Source organism: Gnatocerus cornutus, chromosome 7 (assembly GCF_029298725.1).
Source record: "Gnatocerus cornutus isolate USDA-ARS CGAHR chromosome 7, icGnaCorn1.1, whole genome shotgun sequence".
In the NCBI taxonomy this organism is placed as follows: Eukaryota; Metazoa; Arthropoda; class Insecta; order Coleoptera; family Tenebrionidae; genus Gnatocerus; species Gnatocerus cornutus.
This window is the reverse complement of record NC_142239.1, coordinates 10705876-10727649: the sequence shown is the minus strand read 5'-3', so window position 1 is coordinate 10727649 and position 21774 is coordinate 10705876. Positions and strand designations below refer to the sequence as shown.

At 35.1% G+C, this 21774-nt stretch overlaps 2 protein-coding genes across 3 annotated transcripts; both read right to left on the bottom strand.

The window, feature by feature from the left end:
• Positions 1 to 914: 914 nt before the first annotated feature.
• LOC148170882 (sodium-independent sulfate anion transporter-like) lies at positions 915 to 9563 on the bottom strand. 2 transcript variants are annotated; one of them, XM_088041874.1, is made up of 7 exons: positions 9372 to 9563; positions 9259 to 9299; positions 4549 to 5350; positions 4440 to 4504; positions 2027 to 2378; positions 1518 to 1966; positions 915 to 1471 (listed from the first exon to the last, which is right to left on the bottom strand). In XM_088041874.1, exons 3-7 carry the CDS (start codon positions 5267 to 5269, stop codon positions 1094 to 1096), a joined length of 1965 nt encoding a protein of 654 aa, XP_087898000.1. In that variant the 5' UTR covers positions 5270 to 5350; positions 9259 to 9299; positions 9372 to 9563; the 3' UTR covers positions 915 to 1093. The 2 variants fall into 2 exon arrangements, with proteins under 2 accessions (XP_087898000.1, XP_087898001.1); XM_088041875.1 differs by lacking the exons at positions 9259 to 9299; positions 9372 to 9563 and adding an exon at positions 8833 to 8959.
• Positions 9564 to 12252: 2689 nt separating this feature from the next.
• On the bottom strand, positions 12253 to 20504 carry LOC148170881 (sodium-independent sulfate anion transporter-like). The gene is made up of 8 exons (XM_088040774.1): positions 20357 to 20504; positions 17862 to 18004; positions 17379 to 17810; positions 17105 to 17325; positions 13452 to 13809; positions 13103 to 13405; positions 12908 to 13053; positions 12253 to 12859 (listed from the first exon to the last, which is right to left on the bottom strand). The coding sequence occupies exons 1-8, from the start codon at positions 20386 to 20388 to the stop codon at positions 12503 to 12505; spliced, it is 1992 nt and encodes a 663-aa protein (XP_087896900.1). The 5' UTR covers positions 20389 to 20504; the 3' UTR covers positions 12253 to 12502.
• Between the last annotated feature and the right edge of the window lie 1270 nt (positions 20505 to 21774).

The following is a 21774-nucleotide window of genomic DNA, read 5'->3' as shown; positions in this document are numbered from 1 at the left end:
CAATAACTTAAATTTGCTTCAAAAATAAGCAAGATATCTACCGAAGTTGGCGATGGCGACAACAGTATCACTCTATCTGTCGCAGTTTTTGACACTTCAAAATTTTAACCGGTCATAACTCAGTTATTTCTTGTCGCACGTAGATTTTACGCCCGATTTTTGGATTTAGCGTGAAATTCTGCGTAAAATGAGCGCCAGTAACTCAAGTTTGCTTAAAAAATAAGCGAGATATCGACCATAGTAGGCGGTGGCAAAAACAGTATCTATTATGTCGTAGTTTTCGATAACCCAAAAGTTTAATCGATCATAACTCAGTTATTTGTCGTCGCACGTAAATTTTGAGCTCAGTTTTGGATTTGGCATAACATTCTGCGTAAAATGAGTGGAAATAATTCAAGTTCGCTCTAAAAATAAGCGACATATCGACCGAAGTTGACAATGGCGACAACAGTATCACTCTCTGTCGCAGATTTTGACACTCCAAAACTTTAACCGGTAATAACTCTATTATTTGTTGACGTACGAGAAAAATTGAAATAGTTCTAGATTAAGCATGAAATTCTGCGTTAAATAAATGTTAAAAACTCAAGTATGGTCAAAAAATAAGCGAAATATCGATCTATGTAGGCAGTGGCGAAGCTAGACGTTGTAGATACCGACAGCTCAAAACTTTAATCTGATATAACTCAGTTATTTGTTGACATACGAGGTAAATTGACGTGGTTTTGGATTTTGCGTGAAATTCTGCGTAAAATGAGTGCAATAACTGAAATTTGCTCCTCAAATAAGCGAGATATCGACTGAAATAGGATTTCTGGAGGTCTTCAAAATTACAGTTTCCTGTAATGAATAATCAAACCAAGAGCTTTGAGCCAAAGAATTCAAAACTTAAAAGGGAGGATTTAATAACTGCGTACTTTTAAAAGCTTTATTAGAATCCGAAAAGAAGCCGTCTTCAGTTCTTTATTGTTACACTCCGCATCTTACCATAAAGCTAAAATGTTGATAAATAAACGTGGCAGTAATTTACCATAACAGAATCTCTAAAACGCATTATCACAGACTGATGAATACTTAAAAAAGTGCGCACAATTTACTTCGCCCTATTGATTACGCTAACATTAACACTATTGCGCCTCTTTATCCACCACCGTTTCAACATCTCATCGAACTCTTCCTTGTTGTAAAACACGACAAACTCCGTCGGCGAAAGTCCATCAATCATGGAACTGACGCTCGGTTTTAAGTTGTAAAAGAACAGAGGTTGTCTCCTCGCCTTGAAGTCTTGAGTTAGAATTTTTATAACAGTAGCAGCAGTGAAATCAGCGCCGTAAATGTGCGAGCAGTCGATGACCACGGGGATTCCTTGTTGGATGGAGTGTTTGGTGACCAAATTCCGCACGTAGTTCACCGAGGGGAATATCAAGCACCGGTCGGGGGTTAAGAGAAGATAATTAACTCCTTCGTCGCTCTGGAGGAAAACTGTTAATTGAACGTGGTGCCGATGAAGAACTCACCGTAAGCTTCTCCATGGAGATTTTCGGGCGAGCGGCATGGTACATGATGAACATGATGTTGATTCCAATCCCGATGATGATTCCGTATTGGATGGGCAAGAAGAGACAGCTGATAAAAGTGGCGAAGCCCGGAATGAGGTCGCTTTTCTTCGCCTTCCACATGGGTTTGACCACTCGCACTTCAACCATGAAGACAGCAGCGGCGATCATAATCGCCGCGAGTGTCGCCTTCGGAATGTAGTAGAAATAAGGAGTGAGGAAAAGCAGCGAGAGGATCACCAACCCCCCGGTGTACAACCCCCCCATGGTCGTCTTCACGCCACTGTTATGATTCACCGCGCTCCTGGCCAGAGCTCCGGTCCCTGGAAACGCTTGCACGAACGAATTTGCGATGTTGCACAGTCCAATAGCCATGAACTCCTGCGTGGCGTTCACACTCTTTCCGTCGGCTAGAAGACACCAGACAGTGGTAACTCTCTGGAGATCTGGAGAGTGGAGGGACAACTCACCGAAGGCTTTACACACTCCGATTTGCTCCAAGAGTGCGACGAGCGGTACGACGATGATCCCGGAGCTCAGATCGCCGACCATGTCGAAGAAGTCCAGGGTTTCCCCGGTTTTGTTGTCGTGGGCGCTGAACGGGGGCGGCTGCACGGTGGGAAAACCCGCAGGGACGTCGCCCGTGATGTGGAAAGGGGGCGCGCTGGTCTCACAGTAGTAGAAGCTGATGATGGTGCACGCGACGACGAGAATGGCGTTGCGGGCGATGCTGATCAACCAGAGCGTGGTGTTGAGGATGGCCTGACACTTATTGGGGGACTCGTCTTTGGATTTTGGCCCCAATTTAATTCTTCCGACCTCCTGGAAAGAAAATTCATGACTTAAACTATGGCAAAGTTCTGATATCGATATCTCGCTTATTTTTCAGAGTAAACTTAAGTTATTATACATCAGTGTACGCAGAATTTTACGCAGATTCCAAATCTGGGATTTAAATTCAGATCCGACAACAAATAACTGAGTTATGGCCGATCAAAGTTTCGGAAAGTTTATTTTTAATTTTTCTCATTTTTCGTAATTTTTAAAGTTAAATATCTCGGAAACTATTTGAGATATTGAGATGCGGTTTGCGCCATTCTTTTCCTCGGCTTATTTTACGTTAGAAAATGTTCTCAAGGCCCAAAATTTGATAGTCGATTTTTCGCGAAAAAAAAATCCGACTCAATCGATGAAAATTTTTCATTTTTTTTATTTTTGGCCATAGCTTGTAAAGTATTTGTCCAATTGATCTCAAATTTGGCCAGTAGATAGATTTCGAGCTGATCTTTCGACTGATGTATAGATCGAAGCTATTAAACATTGATTGAAAATCACCCTAAAATGACGTCTTCAAAACCGTTTTAGTCCAATGCCACGTTTATTTATTAAGCAAACTCAACAAATCTGGGCTCATTTTACGCAGAATGTCACGCTGAATCCAAAACAATGAGAATTTTCAATTTTCGTCAACAAATAACTGAGTTATGGTCGTTTGAATTTTTGGGTTGTCGCCAGAGGGCCAAATTTTTGACGGTTCAAAACAATTCGTGCCCGATATCTCGGAAACTATTTCAGATATTGAGATGCGGTTTGCGCCATCGTTTTTCTCGCAATTTTTTACATAAAAAACAGTTTTTTGATTTTTCTAAAGTCGAAATTTGCAAATTTTCGCAAAAATTCATGACTAAAACTATGGCAAATTTCTGATATCGATATCTCGCTTATTTTTTAGAGTAAACTTAAGTTACTATACAGCAGTGTACGCAGAATTTTCCGCAGATTTCAAATCTGGGATTTAAATTCAGATCCGACAACAAATAACTGAGTTATGGCCGATCAAAGATGCGATAAGCTGATTTTCATTTTTCCTTTGATCTAAATTAAGGATTTAATTTTATTTCTGTAAACCGGGTGTATAATTTTTTTAATTATTTTTTTCTAGTTATAAAATATAGTTTTTTCAACTTTGACATAAAAATACATTTTCCTACGACCCCATATGAAAGTGGCATTTTCCACACGGTTAAATGACTCCAAAAGTTGATGTTTTCGTACATCAATTTCCGAAAGCAAAAGTCACTAGTGTGATATGAATATATCCGCACAAACTTGTCAAAATTGACAGTTATTTTGAAATACAAATGTAATTCTTGTATTTTTGTCTTAAATATCTAGACGATTCACTGTAAAACATGCATAATGGTAAAAATGAATTGGTTAGGTCGTTTCTGACAAGACAATTTTGACAGGTCTGTGCGGATATATTCATATCACACTAGTGACTTTTACTTTCGTAAATTGATGTACGAAAACATCAACCATCTAACTATGTAGAATACGTCACTTTTATTCATATAAAACCTCATGGTCGTAAAAAATGATAATTAGAATAGATAAGAAATGAACTATTGTCAAGACTTATGGTTTCTTCCTGATGATGGAAGCTCGTAGGAAAAATAGTGTACACAACTCGTCGGAAAGTGTCTTTCTTGCATTCGTGTAACATCTGCACTTGGCTGGCGCCTCGTGCATCTACATTTACACTCGTGCGAAATTGCTCACTTTCCGCACTTGTTATGTAAATATCTATTTCTGTCATTGTTTGAGACCTAAGAAACTCAAATTTTCTTCATTTTTTTTACTAGGAATTAACTTATGTTTCTACTAACTAGTAAGTGAAAAAGTTACAAAACAATGAGAGCGAGTTAAAATTGCCAATTATATTTTTACTTAATTTAAGCAAAATTTGAAAAATTTCATACTGCATTTTGAAGGTAATCTAAATTTTAATCATTCGTCATGTGATTAATACAAAACTCAACTTCACTCTGTAGAAATAAGCAATGGCATGGAGCATTATTTTTGGACGAAATTGTAACTTACTCTTAAGAGGAGGAGGACTGCGATGCAACTAAACCCCATGACGGCGTCTCCGGTGTGGGTGTCCCCTACAAAGTCATCTTATTGCTCATCAAAAACCCGAAAAACTCACCGATATTCTGCACCACATCTTTAATGGTCCTCACCAAAGACTCCGTGGAGACTTTAATGCCGAGCAAGCAGTTGATTTGCGACGACACTATCAGAATGGCGGCCGCAGAAATAAAACCGGAAGACACCGGCCCAGATATGAAGTCAATCAAAAACCCCAATCCGAAGAACCCCATCAAGATCTGCACCACTCCCGTCAAAAAACACAACAAGGTAGCATACGCCGCCCCCCTGGCCTTGATGGTTTCTGCAGTCAACATCGCCACGATGGCCGTCGGTCCAATCGCCGCCTCCTTACAACTCCCGAAGAAGATGTAGACGAAACACCCCAAGAAGGAACTGTAGAGTCCGTACTCTGGTGACACCCCGATGATGCTACTGTAGGCTAACCCTTGAGGGATGACAGTCAAACCGACTGTTATCCCCGCGATTAGATCACTGATTGCGTTGGTGGTGTTGTACTTCGGCAGCCAGCTCAAGACGGGGAGTCGTCGATAGAGAGTCTTCTTCGAACAGGTGTTGCGAATTTTTCTTTTGATGAGAGACGCGACGGATTCGTCGGTGGTGTCATCACTGATCACTAAACTAAAGTTAGATGTGAATTGTACCTTTAAAGACTTACGGATAAAGTCGTTGCTTCCTCCAAAAGGTTCTTGTTGGTACGTGCCGATGCTTGATGAAGAATTCGAGGTTTTCATTGTTTCCTGTTTTTCGCTCGTCATTGTAAAACAACGAGTGTTATCGCCGGTTTTTCAACGATAAACGTGGAATGAAGGTGAGTTCGATGCGATAAGAGTTTATGTCTGGAAGGAATTAATTTGGAATTTGTTTATATAGTTTACCCCCTTTTTCCGATTATTTACTTAAGTCTGTTTAGTGTGGAAATAATAATTGCCGAAGCACATCACGTTTTGTCCATTTATTGCAAGTGCAAACAGACCAGTACCCTTTGGTCACATGCTACCAATTGTGTTGTAATTAAGAAGTGGATGAAATGTTACTTTGGCAGTTTTCAACCCCCCAAAACGTCTTTTTTTTAATAAGAGTTGATAATTCCGCAAATTGAAGTTTTTATCTTTGTGCCAGTTTTCAGCAGTTCCAGTCCATTTATCACATCATTGTTCAAGAGTCATCTGACTATGATTTCACCCAACATCGTAAAATTCTCACGAGTTCATCGTGTTCTTCACGTTTATCTCGTGTGTGTTTAACTTCTTAGTTTAATTATTGGAATGCCACGCTTTCGCGGTCTCGAGACGTGACGATTTGTTTACAAAAAAGTTCGATGCTAAAGTTTTAGAAAAAATAAATATTTATGTTGTTATTTGTTGTACTAAACAAGATCGAGACGGACTAAATGTTGTGGGTATTAACACTCTTGAGTTAAACGAGGAGATTTCCAAAAAACTGTTGTTATCAGTTGCATTTTACAAAAGATTTTTTTTAAGCCGTTTGTAATGAACAGAATGTGCTAATTAATATTGAAGCGAGACATTTTCAAAAGTTTTTGTAAACACAGCAAATCGGTATTTGAGGTCACAGGTTTTTTATTTTGATTGTCCAGGGAGATTTACGTCTTTAATTTGTAGATTTAATTTGTGTTTAATCGCTAAACATCTCAAAAAGGCAAGATTTTGGTAGAAATTGTTTTTATTCAAATTATGTAACAGGAATCATTTTTAGCTGAATTTTTTATTTACATTCATGACACTAGATTTTGGACGAAATTTGTACCCGAGCAGAGGAGAGTTTTTTCTACAGTAGAATTGCCTTCTAATTCGTTAAGCTCCATCAAGTCAGGGACGGATTTTAGAAAATTTTATTTTTAAGACTGATCAAAAATTTCCAATATTTTCAATTTGGAGCTGTAATTTTAGCAGTTTTGATGCTACCGCAATGAAACTTAGAGAGGTTACTACTTCTAACTTGATGACTATTTAATCCAATTCTCAATTTTTTTGTACAACAGGGACGGATTTTAGAAATTCGCTAAAAATTTTTCATTCGGACCTCTAATTTTAATAGTTTTGATGGTACGGCAATAAAATTTTCAGTCTATTTAGACCAAATCTCAAATTTTTGAACTACAGGGACGGATTTTAAAAATTTTTATTTTCAAGTCGGGCGAAAATATTCTAATATTTTTCATTCAGACTTGTAATTTTAGTAGTTTTGATGCTACAGCAATGAAATTTGCCGAGGTTAGTACTTCTAACTTGCTGACTATCTGTACCAAAATTCAGTTTTTTTGAACAACAGGGACGGATTTTAGAATTTTTCAATTTCGAGATGGGACAAAAATTTCCAAAATTTTCAATTCGGACCTGTAACTTTAGTAGTTTTGAACCTAGAGCAATGAAATTTGGAATGGTTATTATTTTTAACTTGTTGATTATCTAAACCAAATATCAATTTTTTTTAACAACAGGGAAGGATTTTAGATATTTTCATTTTAAGTCGAGCCAAAATTTTCAATATTTTGCACTTGAACCTGTAATTTTAGTAGTTTTGATGCTTCCGCAATGAAATTTGCAGAGGATACTATTTTAATCTTGATGACTATCTGGATCAAATCCCAATTTTTTTAAACAACAGGAACGGATTTTAGAAATTTTTATTTTCAAAACGGGCTAAAAAATTCCAGTATTTTCTATTCGAACTTGTAACTTTATTATTTTTTACACTAGCGCAATAAAATTTGGTGGGGTTACTACTTCCAACTTGATGACTATTTGGACCAAATCTCAATTTTTTTAAACAACAGGGGTGGATTTTAGAATTTTTTATTTTCAAGACGGCCTAAAAATCTCCAATATTCCAATATTTTTTATTTGGACCTCTAATCATTTTAGTAGTTTTGATGCTACGGCAACAAAATTTGCAGAGATTACTATTTATGACCTAATGACTATCTGCACCAAATTTCAAATTTTTTAAACAACAGAGACAAATTTAAAAAAATATACATTTTTAAGACGAGCCAAATGTTCCCAATATTTTTAATTCGGACCTGTAATTTTAGTACTTTTGATGACATGGCAATTAGATTTGGAGACGTCACTATTTGTAACTTAATGAGTATCTAGACTAAATCTCAAATTTTTTGAACAACCGAGACGGATTTTAGAAATTTTCATTTTCAAGATGGGCCCAAAGTTTCTACTCTTTTTCATTCGGACCTGTAATTTTAGTAGTTTTGATGCTACGTTCACGAAATTTAGAGAAGTTACTATTTTAAACTTACTGATTATTTGTGCCAAATTTCCCATTATTTGAACAACAGAGACAGAATTTATAAATTTTTTTTTCAAGACGGTCTAAAAGGTCGCAATATTTTCAATTCGGATCTGCAACTTTAGTAGTTTTGACACTAGCGCAATGAAATTTGGTGAGCTTTCTATCTCTTACATGCTGACTGTCTGCACCAAATCCCAAATTTTTTGAACAACAGGGATGGATTTTAGAAATTTCCATTTACAAGACGACCCAAAAAATTCCAATTTTTTTAATTCGGACCTGTAATTTTGATAATTTTGATGCTAGAGCAATGAAATTTGTAGAGAATACTATTTTTCACCTATTAATTGTCTACTTCAAAGACTAAATTTTTTATTCAACAGGGACGGATTTTAGAATTTTTTTTTTCAAGATGGTCTAATTTCTGTACTAGAAACTACAAATCAACAAATCGCAACATTAATATTTATTTTTTCTAAAAGTTTTGCATCGAACTAAGCCCACAAAAGCGTGCATCCCAATAATTAAACTAAGAAGTTAAACACACACGAGGAGATAGACGCGAAGAACACGAAGAACTCGTGAGAAAAGTCAGATGACTTTTGAGTGATAATGTGATAAATGGACTAAAACTACTTAAAATTGGCACATAAATAAAATTCTTATTTGCTAATTTTTCTACCACAGCTGAAGAACCAAATTTGATATTTCTTAATCCAATAATGATCCACAGCGTCAAGCCCATAAATAACTCGAATGTGGGCGAAATCGCCTTGTGATTTTTCGTCTTCAAAGTTGAATTTAAACGACAGGATAACACCGATTTTACATCTAATCTCAGTTGTCATTTTCCACTCCAGGAAGACGAGAATCGTGTCCACGTGCGGAAATAATAATTGGATTTCTTACATAACTAAACCTGATCCTAACATTTATTGAAAATGGAATAGAATTAACTTATTAAAAGAAATATCTGATTGAAATTACATGTCATTTCCGCAACGCGACTTAAGATTACTTCTGAATGAATAAAAATAAAAAATCCTACCAGTGTAAGATGGTCAACCACACCACCAGTGACCGGTCGCTTTCAAACTGAGAAAATCGTTCTGTTGCCCCAATAATCGCAATGTAGAGTAATGACAGTACAATGAATAGGCCTTAAACAGGATCATGCAAACGATCGTGCACAGACGGTGACGTCGTAAATCAGCGTTAAACGTTTCTAGAAAAATTATTGTATCAAATATATCGAATTAAAAATATTAACGTGAAATTATGGAGACCTTGTCTGTGAGTGAATTAATCGAAAAAGGGGGCTCGTGGGCAGCAATTGATATTCAGACGCTGGAAATTTTCTGACATGAGAATTTTACTACTCTTTAATTGAATATCCTGTGCAAGGACCACGCGTGGATTTAAAAAAACTCACTTCCCGTAATAATAAAATTGGTTAAACTAGAATTGATCATACCTAGTTGTCGGTGCACCTTGCAGAAATGCACTGCACGAAATCTAAAAAAATAGAAATAATGATTACGTAAACTTGCTTTAAATTAGTCGTAAAAATATGATTTTTATTATTACCTTCTGACTTTAACGATTGGTCACAACTCCTTTTGTTTAACAAAAGTGTGTTTTTATGTCGTCAAATTATGGAATTACGTGTCAGGGGAACTTCTCAGATAAGGAAAAAATGCGAGGAACGTCGCGAATTCCTTTTACATTTGCATTTTTAGTTTTAGGCGCAAAAAACATTCGCCTTGAACTAGCACACAAATGAAAACTTAAATTGATGAACAATGTTGAGGAGTTTCACTTTATAGTTTCTGGACATGATTGACGAGATGGTAATAAAATTCAATGGTTTTCTTACATAAGAGCAACATAATTTGCCTCATTATTATGTACAATAAAATAAACTACTTAAATAATTAAATGCAGTTTTTCTATTTCGAAGCTGGAAAGAGCTTCAATAATTCAATTCACCTGTTGGTGGTGGGTTTTTCCTTTTTAATTAATGTTTAAAAATTTTTACTAATTTTGGAATTTTTTCCTGTCAATTAAGGCAGTAAACTATTTTTTTTTGTACATTTAGACTTCAGGAGAACGAATCCGAACTCTGATTTAAGATTCACGCCTCGCTTTTCGTTTAATTAATATGTATTTAAACATTAGGTATGAAGTTAGGTCGCGCGTGATCGTCGCCGTGTGTCCTAGCTTGCTGCACTGGTTGACATTTTGCTCCAAACTGGGAATTCAAATTTCGAGATTTTGAATTTGAATTTTTTCGAAAAATCTCACAGATAGTGAGGAACAGAGACTAGAAATGGATGCAGAAATACCAAATGATGCTTTATGCAAAGTTTCGTATTGATCTGAAAACTTTCGTGTTTTTCGCCAAAAAATGAACAAAGGGGTTAGTTCATGGATTTTTGGCGATTTTGACAAAAAATAAAATCTTTTTGAAATTGACTTTTTCCATCAACTTGGACCTCAAGAGCAAAAATGTGGTGACGCTTTTTCGATCCGACGCTCCGTTTATGTTTTAATAATTTTTAAAACTTTTATTCGAAATTACGATTTTCGGTCTAAATAAAAGCAGAAAATTACCCTTTTAATCAATTTAGACCTCAGGAAGACGAATCTGAACTCAGATTTAAGATTCACGCGTCGGTTGTTATTTAATTAATATTTGATTGAATATTAGGTCTGAAGTTGGGTCTTCGCCGTATGTCTTAACTAAGCAGCACGCATATTTCTTGGACGAATTTCAATTGGGATTTTCTCGGAAAATCTTACAGGTAGCGAGAAACTAATGACAAAAATGGGTTTAGGAGAGCCAAATGAAGCTGTGTGGAGAGTTTCGTGTTGATCTGAAGACTTTAATGTGTTTGCTCGAAAAACACAAAAGAGGTTATGTTCATGAATTTTAAAATCTATTCAATGCCTAAATTTTCTTAGAAACATTTTTTTTTATTAATTTGAATTTTAGGAAGAAGATTCTGTATTCAAAAGTCGAATTTACAACGTATTTATAATTATATTTTATATTTGCAGTGTGGGCAGGCAACCAATTATACACCCATTCAGCCGTCATTTTTAAACTCAAATTTTAGGTCTAAATAAATACAACAAACTACCAAATTTGTCAATTTAGATCTTAAAAGAACGAATCTAAACTTAGATTTAACTTTAACTTAAATTGAACATAACTAAAGATAGGACAGATTTGGTGACGCATGTCGCAGCTTTATTGCTTCGTTGACATATTACTCGACGCGGGGAATTGAATTTTAGAATTTTTAATTTGCATTTTCTCGTAAAATCTCTTAGAAAGCGAGGAACTGAGACCAGAAATGGGTACAGAAACGTCAAATAATGTTGCGTGCAAAGTTTCTTATTGATTTGAAAACTTTCGTGTTTTTCGTCAAAAAATGAACAAAGGGGTTAAATCATGGATTTTTGGCGATTTTGACAAAAATTAAATTCTTTTTGAAACCGACTTTTTCCATCAATTCGGACCTCAAGAGAAAGAATCTGGTGTCGCTTTTTCGATCCGACGCTCCGTTAATGTCTCATTAATTTTTTTGAACAAATATTAGAGGTGATTTTTTCGATGTAAAAAAATACAATAAACTACTAAATCTGTCAATTTGCACCTCAGAAGAACGAATCTAAACTCTGATTTAAGATTCACAACTTAGTTAATATTTTATTTCATTAAAAATGTGTCGACTAAACACAGGACAGAATCTTAAACGTATGTCTCAACTTGACAGCATTTGACTTAAATTGAATAAAATGGAAATTTTCAATGTAAATTTTCACGAAAAATTCAACTGAAAGCAAGAAACCGACGACCGAAATGGATTCAAGAGTACCAAATTGGTTTGTGAGCAGAATTTCGCGTCGATCTGAAAACTTTAATGTCTTGGAACAAAAAAATGAATCGTGGATTCTAAACTTTGAAAATCTCTTTAAAAAGCACTTTTTTTACTAATTCGGACCTCAGCAACAAGAATATTAGAAAGTTTTTCCGGTTCAATGCTTTGATAATTTTTTGTAGATTTTTTTAATTGAAATCCTCACTCATCTTCGTTCACACCGCTTTTAAACTAAAATTAATAGGCTCACAGTTTTTAAAACTAGTTAAATTCGGTTATACATATGGTAGTGTTGGTTTTAAAATTAGCAATGCTAAAATAATGAATGAATGAATAAATAAATAAATAATAATTTGTTGTGGTATAGGCAACCAACAATGCACGCCGCATTTTTAATTTTTTAATTTCTAATTTTGAAATACCTTTTATTAAAACTTGGAACTATACTAAGTACTAAATAAGGGAATGGATGAATAAAAATGCGTTTTTAAATGTGTCAGTTTATTTAGTAAAGTTACACAACCATTAGGCAATCTATTAATAGATAAATTTATCTGTTTTTACTCCAAACAAGCTGCTCGTTTTTTTCCAAGAACATTGTCATATAATTGAGATAATCCTCGAATTTTCCACTCAATTAGAAACCAAACTCTCGCCTCAGATCTGATAAAAACTTTATTTAAGTAATACAAAATTCATTTATCACAGATATGTAGACAGTAGATGCTAAACGTAACCGTTACATACGTTACACCTATTTACAGGACGAACAATAAATAAAATACTATAAAGAAACCACTGCACGATAAGAATACTGACAAGTTTGCACAATTAAATATTAAAAATCTGCTTCTTCATGTACGCTTTGTTCTTCAAGAGTTCATCGATTTCCTCTTGGTTATAATACACCACGAACTCCTTCGGCGACAGTCCTTCAAACACCGAACTAACGCTCGGTTTGAGATTATAAAACAGAAGCGGTTGGTCGCGCGCTGCAAAGTCCTGTGTTAGAGTTTCTATAACTGTAGCAGCGGTGTAGTCAGCGCCGTAGATGTGCGAGCAGTCGATAACCACGGGGATGCCTTGCCGGATGGAATGTTTCGTCACCAAATTCCGCACGTAATCCACTGAAGGGAAGATGAGACAGCGGTCAGGAGTCAGCATCAAATACTCCACCCCTTCGCGGCTCTGTGGAAGCGACACGTTAAAACTGAAATTACACCCACGGCGACTTACTGTTAGCTTCTCTACGGAGATCTTTGGTCTTGCTGCGTGGTACAAAATGAACATTAAGTTAATTCCGATTCCGATGAGGATTCCGAACTCTAGGCGCAGAGTTAGACAGGCGATGAAGGTGGCCAAACCGGGGATCAAGTCGCTTTCTGCAAGTCAAAGATTATTCGAGGATCTTCAGGGGGGTGTGAGACTCACTCTTGGTCCTCCACATCGGTTTGACCACTTTCACCTCCACCATGAAGACCACAGCGGCGATGATCACAGCCGCTAGAGAAGTCTTCGGGATGTAGTAAAAGTACGGGGTGAAGAACAAGAGAGCCACGATGACCAATATGCAGGTGTAGAGACCTCCAAGAGGAGTCCGCACTCCGCTGGAGTTGTTCACCGCGCTTCTGGACAAAGAACCCGTGCCGGGAAACGACTGCACGAAGGAGTTGGCGATGTTGGAAACCCCAACGGCTAGGAGTTCTTGGGTAGCATCTACTGCCTTTCCGTTAGCTGTAACAGCAAAGTTAGCTTACGTGGAGATGAGGGGTGGACGTACCGAAAGCTTTACAAATCGCCACGTCCTCCAGGAGGCCGATTAGAGGGACAACGACGACTCCGGAGCTGAGATCTGACACCATGTCGAAGAAGTCTTCGGAAGTTACAGTTCCGTTGCGGTCTTCAGAGGTGCTGAAAGGTGGTGGTTGGAGGGAGGGTAATCCTGCTGGGACGTAACCGATGACTTTGAAAGGGGGCTCTCCGTTTTGGCAGAAGGAGTAGCCAATGAAGCCGCAGACTACAACGAGGATGGCGTTTCGGGCCGTACCAACCAACCAGAAGGTCTTGTTGACGATAAGTTGGAACTTTGTGAGAGGGACGTCCGATTCGGAGGACCCAATTCTTAGATTCGTTATGATCTGAAAGGCGAAAATAACAAGATTAAGAGTTTTTGAAACGTTCTAAAAATAAAAAATTACAAAAATTGTTTGGACGGCTCTACAATTTTGTAATTTTGTACAATCAATAAAGAAACTAAAAGAAGTAATTTCTCTCAATTTCATTGCTGTAGAATTAAAATTACTAAAATTACGACTTTTAACATAAAACACTGAAAAATTTTGGACCGTCCTAAAAATGAAAAATTCCAAAAATTGTTTGGTCGGCTCTACAATTTTGTAATTTTGTACAACCAATACAGGAACTAAATGAAGTAATTTACTAAAATTTTATTGCGCTGTAAATTTAAAATTACTAAAACTACGGCTTTTAACATAAAACACTAAAAAATTTTGAATCGTCCTAAATATAAAAAATTCCAAAAATTGTTTGGGCGGCTCTACAATTTTGTAATTTTATGCACTCAATAAAGGAACTAAATGAAGTAATTTACCCAAATTTTATTGCTGTACATTTAAAATTACTAAAATTACGACTTTTAACATAAAACACTAAAAAATTTTGGATCGTCCTAAATATAAAAAATTCCAAAAATTGTTTGGTTGTCTCTACAATTTTGTAATTCTGTATAGTCAATAAAATAAACTAAATTAAGTAATTTCCCCAAATTTCATTGCTGTAAAATTAAAATTACTAAAATTACAGCCTTTTATATAAAACACTGAAAAATTTTGGATCGTCCTAAAAATAAAAAATTCCAAAAATTGTTTGGGCGGCTCTACAATTTTGTAATTTTATTCACTCAATAAAGGAACTAAATGAAGAAATTTACCCAAATTTTATTGCTGTACATTTAAAATTACTAAAATTACGACTTTTAACATAAAACACTAAAAAATTTTGGATCGTCCTAAATATAAAAAATTCCAAAAATTGTTTGGTCGTCTCTACAATTTTGTAATTTTGTGCAGTCAATAAAAGATCTAAATTAAGTAATTTACCCAAATTTCATTGCTGTAAAATTAAAATTACTAAAATTACAGCCTTTAACATAAAACACTGAAAAATTTTGGATCGTCCTAAAAATAAAAAATTCCAAAAATTGTTTGGTCGGCTCTACAGTTTTGTAATTTTGTACAGTCAATAAAGGAACTAAAACAAGTAATTTCCCCAAATTTTATTGTAGTAACATTAAAATTACTAGAATTACGGCCTCATACATAAAACACTAAAAATTTTTGAATCGTCCCAAATTTACAAAATTCCAAAAATTGTTTGGTTGTCTCTACAATTTTGTAATTCTGTGCAGTCAATAAAGGTACTAAATTAAGTAATTTCCCCAAATTTCATTGCTGTAAAATTAAAATTACTAAAATTACAGCCTTTTATATAAAACACTGAAAAATTTTGGATCGTCCTAAAAATAAAAAATTCCAAAAATTGTTTGGGCGGCTCTACAATTTTGTAATTTTATACACTCAATAAAGGAACTAAATGAAGAAATTTACCCAAATTTTATTGCTGTACATTTAAAATTACTAAAATTACGACTTTTAACATAAAACACTAAAAAATTTTGGATCGTCCTAAATATAAAAAATTCCAAAAATTGTTTGGTCGTCTCTACAATTTTGTAATTTTGTGCAGTCAATAAAAGATCTAAATTAAATAATTTACCCAAATTTCATTGCTGTAAAATTAAAATTACTAAAATTACAGCCTTTAACATAAAACACTGAAAAATTTTGGATCGTCCTAAAAATAAAAAATTCCAAAAATTGTTTGGTCGGCTCTACAGTTTTGTAATTTTATACAGTCAATAAAGGAACTAAAACAAGTAATTTCCCCAAATTTCATTGCTTGAAAATTAAAATTACTAAAATTACAGCCTTTTACATAAAACACTGAACAATTTTGGATCGTCCTAAAAATAAAAAATTCCAAAAATTGTTTGGTCGGCTCTACAATTTTGTAATTTTGTGCAGTCAATAAAAGATCTAAATTAAATAATTTACCCAAATTTCATTGCTGTAAAATTAAAATTATTAAAATTACAGCCTTTAACATAAAACACTGAAAAATTTTGGATCGTCCTAAAAATAAAAAATTCCAAAAATTGTTTGGTCGGCTCTACAGTTTTGTAATTTTATACAGTCAATAAAGGAACTAAAACAAGTAATTTCCCCAAATTTCATTGCTTGAAAATTAAAATTACTAAAATTACAGCCTTTTACATAAAACACTGAACAATTTTGGATCGTCCTAAATATAAAAAATTCCAAAAATTGTTTGGTCGTCTCTACAATTTTGTAATTTTGTGCAGTCAATAAAAGATCTAAATTAAATAATTTACCCAAATTTCATTGCTGTAAAATTAAAATTACTAAAATTACAGCCTTTAACATAAAACACTGAAAAATTTTGGATCGTCCTAAAAATAAAAAATTCCAAAAATTGTTTGGTCGGCTCTACAGTTTTGTAATTTTATACAGTCAATAAAGGAACTAAAACAAGTAATTTCCCCAAATTTCATTGCTTGAAAATTAAAATTACTAAAATTACAGCCTTTTACATAAAACACTGAACAATTTTGGATCGTCCTAAAAATAAAAAATTCCAAAAATTGTTTGGTCGGCTCTACAATTTTGTAATTTTGTACACTCAATAAGGGAACTAAATGAAGTAATTTACCCAAATTTTATTGCGCTGTACATTAAAAATTACTAAAATTACGGCTTTTAACATAAAACACTAAAAAATTTTGGATCGTCCTAAATATAAAAAATTCCAAAAATTGTTTGGTTGGCTCTGCAGTTTTGTAATTTTGTACAGTCAATAAAGGAACTAAAGCAAGTAATTTCCCCAAATTTTATTGTAGTAACATTAAAATTACTAGAATTACGGCCTCTTACATAAAACACTGAAAATTTTAGTGCATCCATAGAATGAAATATTCCAAAAATTGTTTGGTCAGCTCTACAATTTTGTACAGTCAATATAGGAACTAAATGAAGTAATTTCCCCAAATCTCATTGCTGTAGAATTAAAATTACGGCCTTTAACATAAAACACTGAAAATTTTTGGATCGTCCTAAATTTAGAAAATTCCAAAAATTGTTTGGTTGTCTCTACAATTTTGTAATTCTGTGCAGTCAATAAAGGAACTAAATGAAGTAATTTACCCAAATTTCATTGTTGTAGCATTAAAATTACAAAAAGTACGGCCGTTGACAAAAAACACTGAAAAATTTTGAACCGTACTAAAAATCAAAAAAAAAATCGAAAATTAAATTTTTAATTAAAATTAATACCCACCCTCATAATGAGAAGAACAGCGATGCAGGTGACCCCAAAAACAGTATCCCAGACATTAGTGTTGTGGATGTCCGCGAAGAGACTCCTCCACGTCTCAATGAAAGTCGCCCCCGACGCCTTAATCCCCAGGACGTCTTTAATCTGAGACGTCACAATGATTAGGGCCACCGCTGAAGTGAAGCCTGAAGAAACCGGTCCAGACACGAAGTCAATCAAAAAACCTGTAATGTCGACAGTTAGAAAAGCGACTTTGGGGGTTGTATGGTGATGGTACCTAACCCGAAGAGCCCCATTAAAATCTGTAAGAGTCCTGTTAGGAAACACAGCAGGATGGCGTGTTCGGGCCCCCTTCCATTAACCGCCTGGAAGGTCAACAGCGACGCAATCGCCGTGGGTCCCATAGGAACATCCTTGCAGCTCCCCAAAAAAATATAAATAAAACACCCCAGGAACGAGCTGTAGAGTCCATATTGCGCTGGCAAACCCGCAATGTTCGCGTACGCCAGAGCTTGGGGGATTACAGTTAGTCCAACTGTAATCCCCGCGACGAGATCACCAACAGCGCATCCGCTGTCGTACTTTGGTAGCCACTCGAGGATCGGTACTCTTCGGTACAGCATCTTCTTCGTACAGGCGTTTTGGATTTTCCGCTTCACCCAGGATTTCAAGTGGTCAGTCTTTGAAGAGGATTTCTCATTGTTGATTACTGCAATTGTACTGTTTAGACAAAGGAACGAGGTGGAGCGGTACTTCTTACAAATGAAGTCGTTGCTGCCTTTGAACTGGTTCTGTTTATCGATGTCAACGATCGTGGATGAACCGCCGAGGCTGCTATTAGGCAAATTGTCGTAGCCTCCGCCGCCCTCGCCCATTAGGTCACTTTCGGTTTTCATAATGTTCCTGGAAGGACAAATTTAAACTGGTTTTAGCCTGTTGGCACAGGGCGGAGTTTCCAAATTTGACAAAATTGACGAAGCGGGTCACGGAAAAAGGCCCCGAATTGATTGTTTTTGCCTCTGCGCTAATAAAACTTCAAGGCTTCACGTACTGCCTTTTGTTTTGATAGACTTATTAATCGGATTGATTATAGATTTGTCCTTGATTAGATTATTGGAGTTTTCTAATGCGCCTTATCGTTATATAAACGATTTTTTGTACGACTTTTTGCCACTTTTTTGTTGCAGTACCAATCCGTGCCAGGTATTATAAATAATGATAGATTATGCCCCATTTTCGATAACCAATATTTTGGCACAAAAACTGATTTGCACGTTGTAAATTAAACTATAAATCAGCGTGTTTTGTTTTTGTACCTGCAATAAATTTCGTTAGAAATGAAGCAATTTCTGTTGTGTTTTCTTACGATGATGAAACAAACGTTGTCGTTTTTATCAAAATTTTGCTTTTTAATGAAGCGTTTGATAATTGTGCGGTTAAAATAAAACGCAATTTGTTGACCTTGCATTTTTTGTTTTGACATTGTAAAATTGAAAATTGACAGAGGGCTGCTCTTGTAGGCGCCAAATTTAAAATGCGACTCAGTGATTGGTCGTCTAACAGAGCGAGTTACACAATGCTAATTTTCAATCTCCTGCAATTGCACGGAATGTTAAACAAGAACTGTCACATTTGTCAGATTATTACCAAATTCTAGATACTCTACGTTTTTTTCATTATATTTAGCGATTATTAATACATTTTATATTTAGGTTGTGGCGCCATCTATTAATCAAAATTGACATGTGTTCTTTACAAGTTTTGAATTTCAAAAAACTTGAGCAGGCTTTGCCGCGAACTGTCAGTAGTTTTGCTTGTGGCGTAATTCACTCTGTCGGTGTTTTAATTTGCCATTTAGACGCAATTGGGAGTGTTCTGGTTAAAAAGTAAGTGTTCAAAAAATTTCTGAGTGTTTTGTGCCTTTTTTCCAACCACAGGAAACGGAATTAAGGTAATTTTTGCGATTTTTTGGATTCAAAGTGGACGAGTTTATTTTACCGACATGAGGGGAGTCTCGTTGTAGCAACAAATGATATTTTTTTTTATTTTTTTTTCAAATTGCATGTTGCCAACAATTGTTTTATCCTCTGTTTATGTTCTAAAAGTCTGCACCACTGATTTGGTGGCGACAAATCGTCCCTTAGCCCCACAAAATGCATTTAAGGTTCATTTGAATTTTCGCAACTTGAGCAGGCTGTGGCACTGAACTGTCAGAAATTTTGATTGCGGCGTAATTCACCGTTTCGCAGATTTCAGATCCGGACTCAAAATCCACGTTACGTGCTGTAAATCATTATAATGATGTACTTGCTCCATCAGGTCCGGATTCAGAGATATTTTTGAAAAATTGTTTTTATTGTTTTTTATTTCTAAAATCCGACCCTGTTGTTCAAAAAAAATGAGATTTAGTACAAACAGTCACTAGGTTAAAGATAGTAATCTCACCAAATTTTATTGCGCGAGTATCAAAATTACAAAAGGTACTAGTCCGAATTAAAAATTTTGGAAGTTTTTGGTCCACTTTTAAAATAAAAATTTCTAAAATCCGTCTCCGTTGTTAAAAAAAATTGAGTTTTAGTATAGACAGTCAACATATTAGAGATAGTAATTTCACCAAATTTTATTGCGCTAGTGTCAAAACTACAAAAGTTACAGGTCCGAATTGAAAATATTGGAAATTTTTGGCCGGTTTGAGTAATAGAACCAATCAGACCAAAATTAAAAAAAAAAAGGAAAATTAATTTAAATTTTTTGGCGACGGGACTAAATTACGTTTTTAATTGCTTAACTTTGCTGTAAATCATTACGCACAATAATTACAGATAATGCGTTTATTTTTCTGCCCCTAATTAAGCGATGATTATTAAAAAGTTCGTTTCAATTTTACAATTGCGAGTGAAAACTGCGGGTCATTGAAGCACGTGAGTTACCGGTAAGTGAAGAATGTTTTAGGATCTTTGCTCTCAAGTGTACAAACGAATTCTAAAGAATCCAAAAGTAGAAAAAATGCAGAAAATATTTCCTCTTGTCCCGAATAACAATAGCGTGCAAACAAATTAGAAATTAGAAAAACAATTCCACTTATTACTCTTCCATGCTAATTCCCGATAGCCATCAGCATAAGAGAAACTCGCCGCAATTCAAAGAACGAAGCCAGTCAAGATTAAGATCAACCTAATCAAACCGAGTCTAATCAAAAAAAGCCGTTTTTTCCGCGCCGGCTAAAAGAAAATCTCTCTCTAGGAGTAAACTTACATGAATCGATGATCATCATTCTGTAGGTGCATGTTGTCAATAACTTTTCTCTGAAATGCCGACCTACTAATCGAACCCGTTGCTCACTCTTTGATTCCACAACTTTCAATACAAACGCGTGTTACAAATTCTGTACTGCAAGTAAACTGGCACTGGCGCTCCATCAACAAAAATCCACGCCATATGTAGTGGTGGTCACGTGCCTCGTGGACGTCATCACCGGAATCCCTCGGACTCCGGAAAGCAAACTCACGTGAGACAATCCAGCACCGGATTCCTTCATTATTTATGATGCGAAAATGTTGAAAATGTTTACAAGGGGGAGAGTGGGAGTTGAAATTTGTAGTTTTTGGGATTTAGTGTGACGATGGGAGGAGATTGCGTCTGCGAAATGAGATTATTGGAATTATCATAATTACACTTTAATGATCGATGTAATGGACGAAGATTTATGTTAAGCTGTTTGATAATGTTATCAGTGGTTTGGTGTTTTATTTGTGTACATTGTTTTCTCATTTGCAGACTTTGGATGGAAGCTCTTTTATGGTTTGTTTACACTTTTCATAAACGTGTGTTTAGTGGAATTAGGCGCTGAATCACATTTAAATAAGTTGATTTACGGGAGATAAGTGGATTCTTTGTTATCATTTTCGCAGGTTGGAGCTGCCAAGTCTAACTTATCAAATTTTGACTAGTAAATAAATTTATTCGATTGTGCGTCATAAGGCGGGTGAACTAAAATTATTGATATTTTATTCAGTGATTTTTTTTTAATTGAATACAAATTACAACGCTGACATTTAGTTTTTTCTAACTTAAAATCGATTTTTTTTGCAACACTACTAAAAAATGTCTTGTGAAAAGAAGAACGTGCGAAACATTAAGAAAATAAACAAAGTATGAAAGAAATGGAGGAAGAATAGATCAGATTTTTTTTTTCTCGAGGAGAAATGGGCATCAACGCAATAATGGGAGACTTTAATGGCAGAGTAGGAAGGAACAGGATGATGTACTTGCTTCAGAGATTTTCTTGAAAAATTATTTTCTTACGTTCTAGTGAACAAAAATTTATTTTAGTTACTTTTTCTTAAAAAATTTGCAAAGTTGTGCAATTGCAAATAAAAAATATTAGAAATTTTTAGACCGTCTTGAAAATAAAAATGTCTAAAATCCGTCTCTGTTATTCAGAAAATTTGAGATTGGGTCCAGTCAGTCAACATGTTATAGATAGTAACTCTACCAATTTTCATTGCGCTAGTGTTAAAATTGCTAAAGTTACAGGTCCGAATAGAAAATTTTGTAAATATTTGTTGGGCTTGAAAATAAAAATTTCTAAAATCCGTCCCTGTTGTTTAAAAGATTTGAAATTTGATCCAATTAATCAGCAAGTTAGAGATAGTAATCTCACCAAATTTCAT

Bases quoted from the DNA above. Each gene is read 5' to 3' on its own strand.
- LOC148170881 (XM_088040774.1), bottom strand. From the start codon at position 20,388: ATGCACCTACAGAATGATGATCATCGATTCAT. The intron at 18,005-20,356 runs GTAAGTTTACTC...TTGTCCTTCCAG, and splicing joins AATGATGATCATCGATTCAT to GAACATTATGAAAACCGAAA. The intron at 13,054-13,102 runs GTGAGTCTCACA...TTTGACTTGCAG, and splicing joins ACCGATGTGGAGGACCAAGA to AAAGCGACTTGATCCCCGGT.
- LOC148170882 (XM_088041874.1), bottom strand. From the start codon at position 5,269: ATGACGAGCGAAAAACAGGAAACAATGAAAACCTCGAATTCTTCATCA. The intron at 4,505-4,548 runs GTGAGTTTTTCG...ATGACTTTGTAG, and splicing joins AGATGTGGTGCAGAATATCG to GGGACACCCACACCGGAGAC. The intron at 1,472-1,517 runs GTGAGTTCTTCA...GTTTTCCTCCAG, and splicing joins TCTCCATGGAGAAGCTTACG to AGCGACGAAGGAGTTAATTA.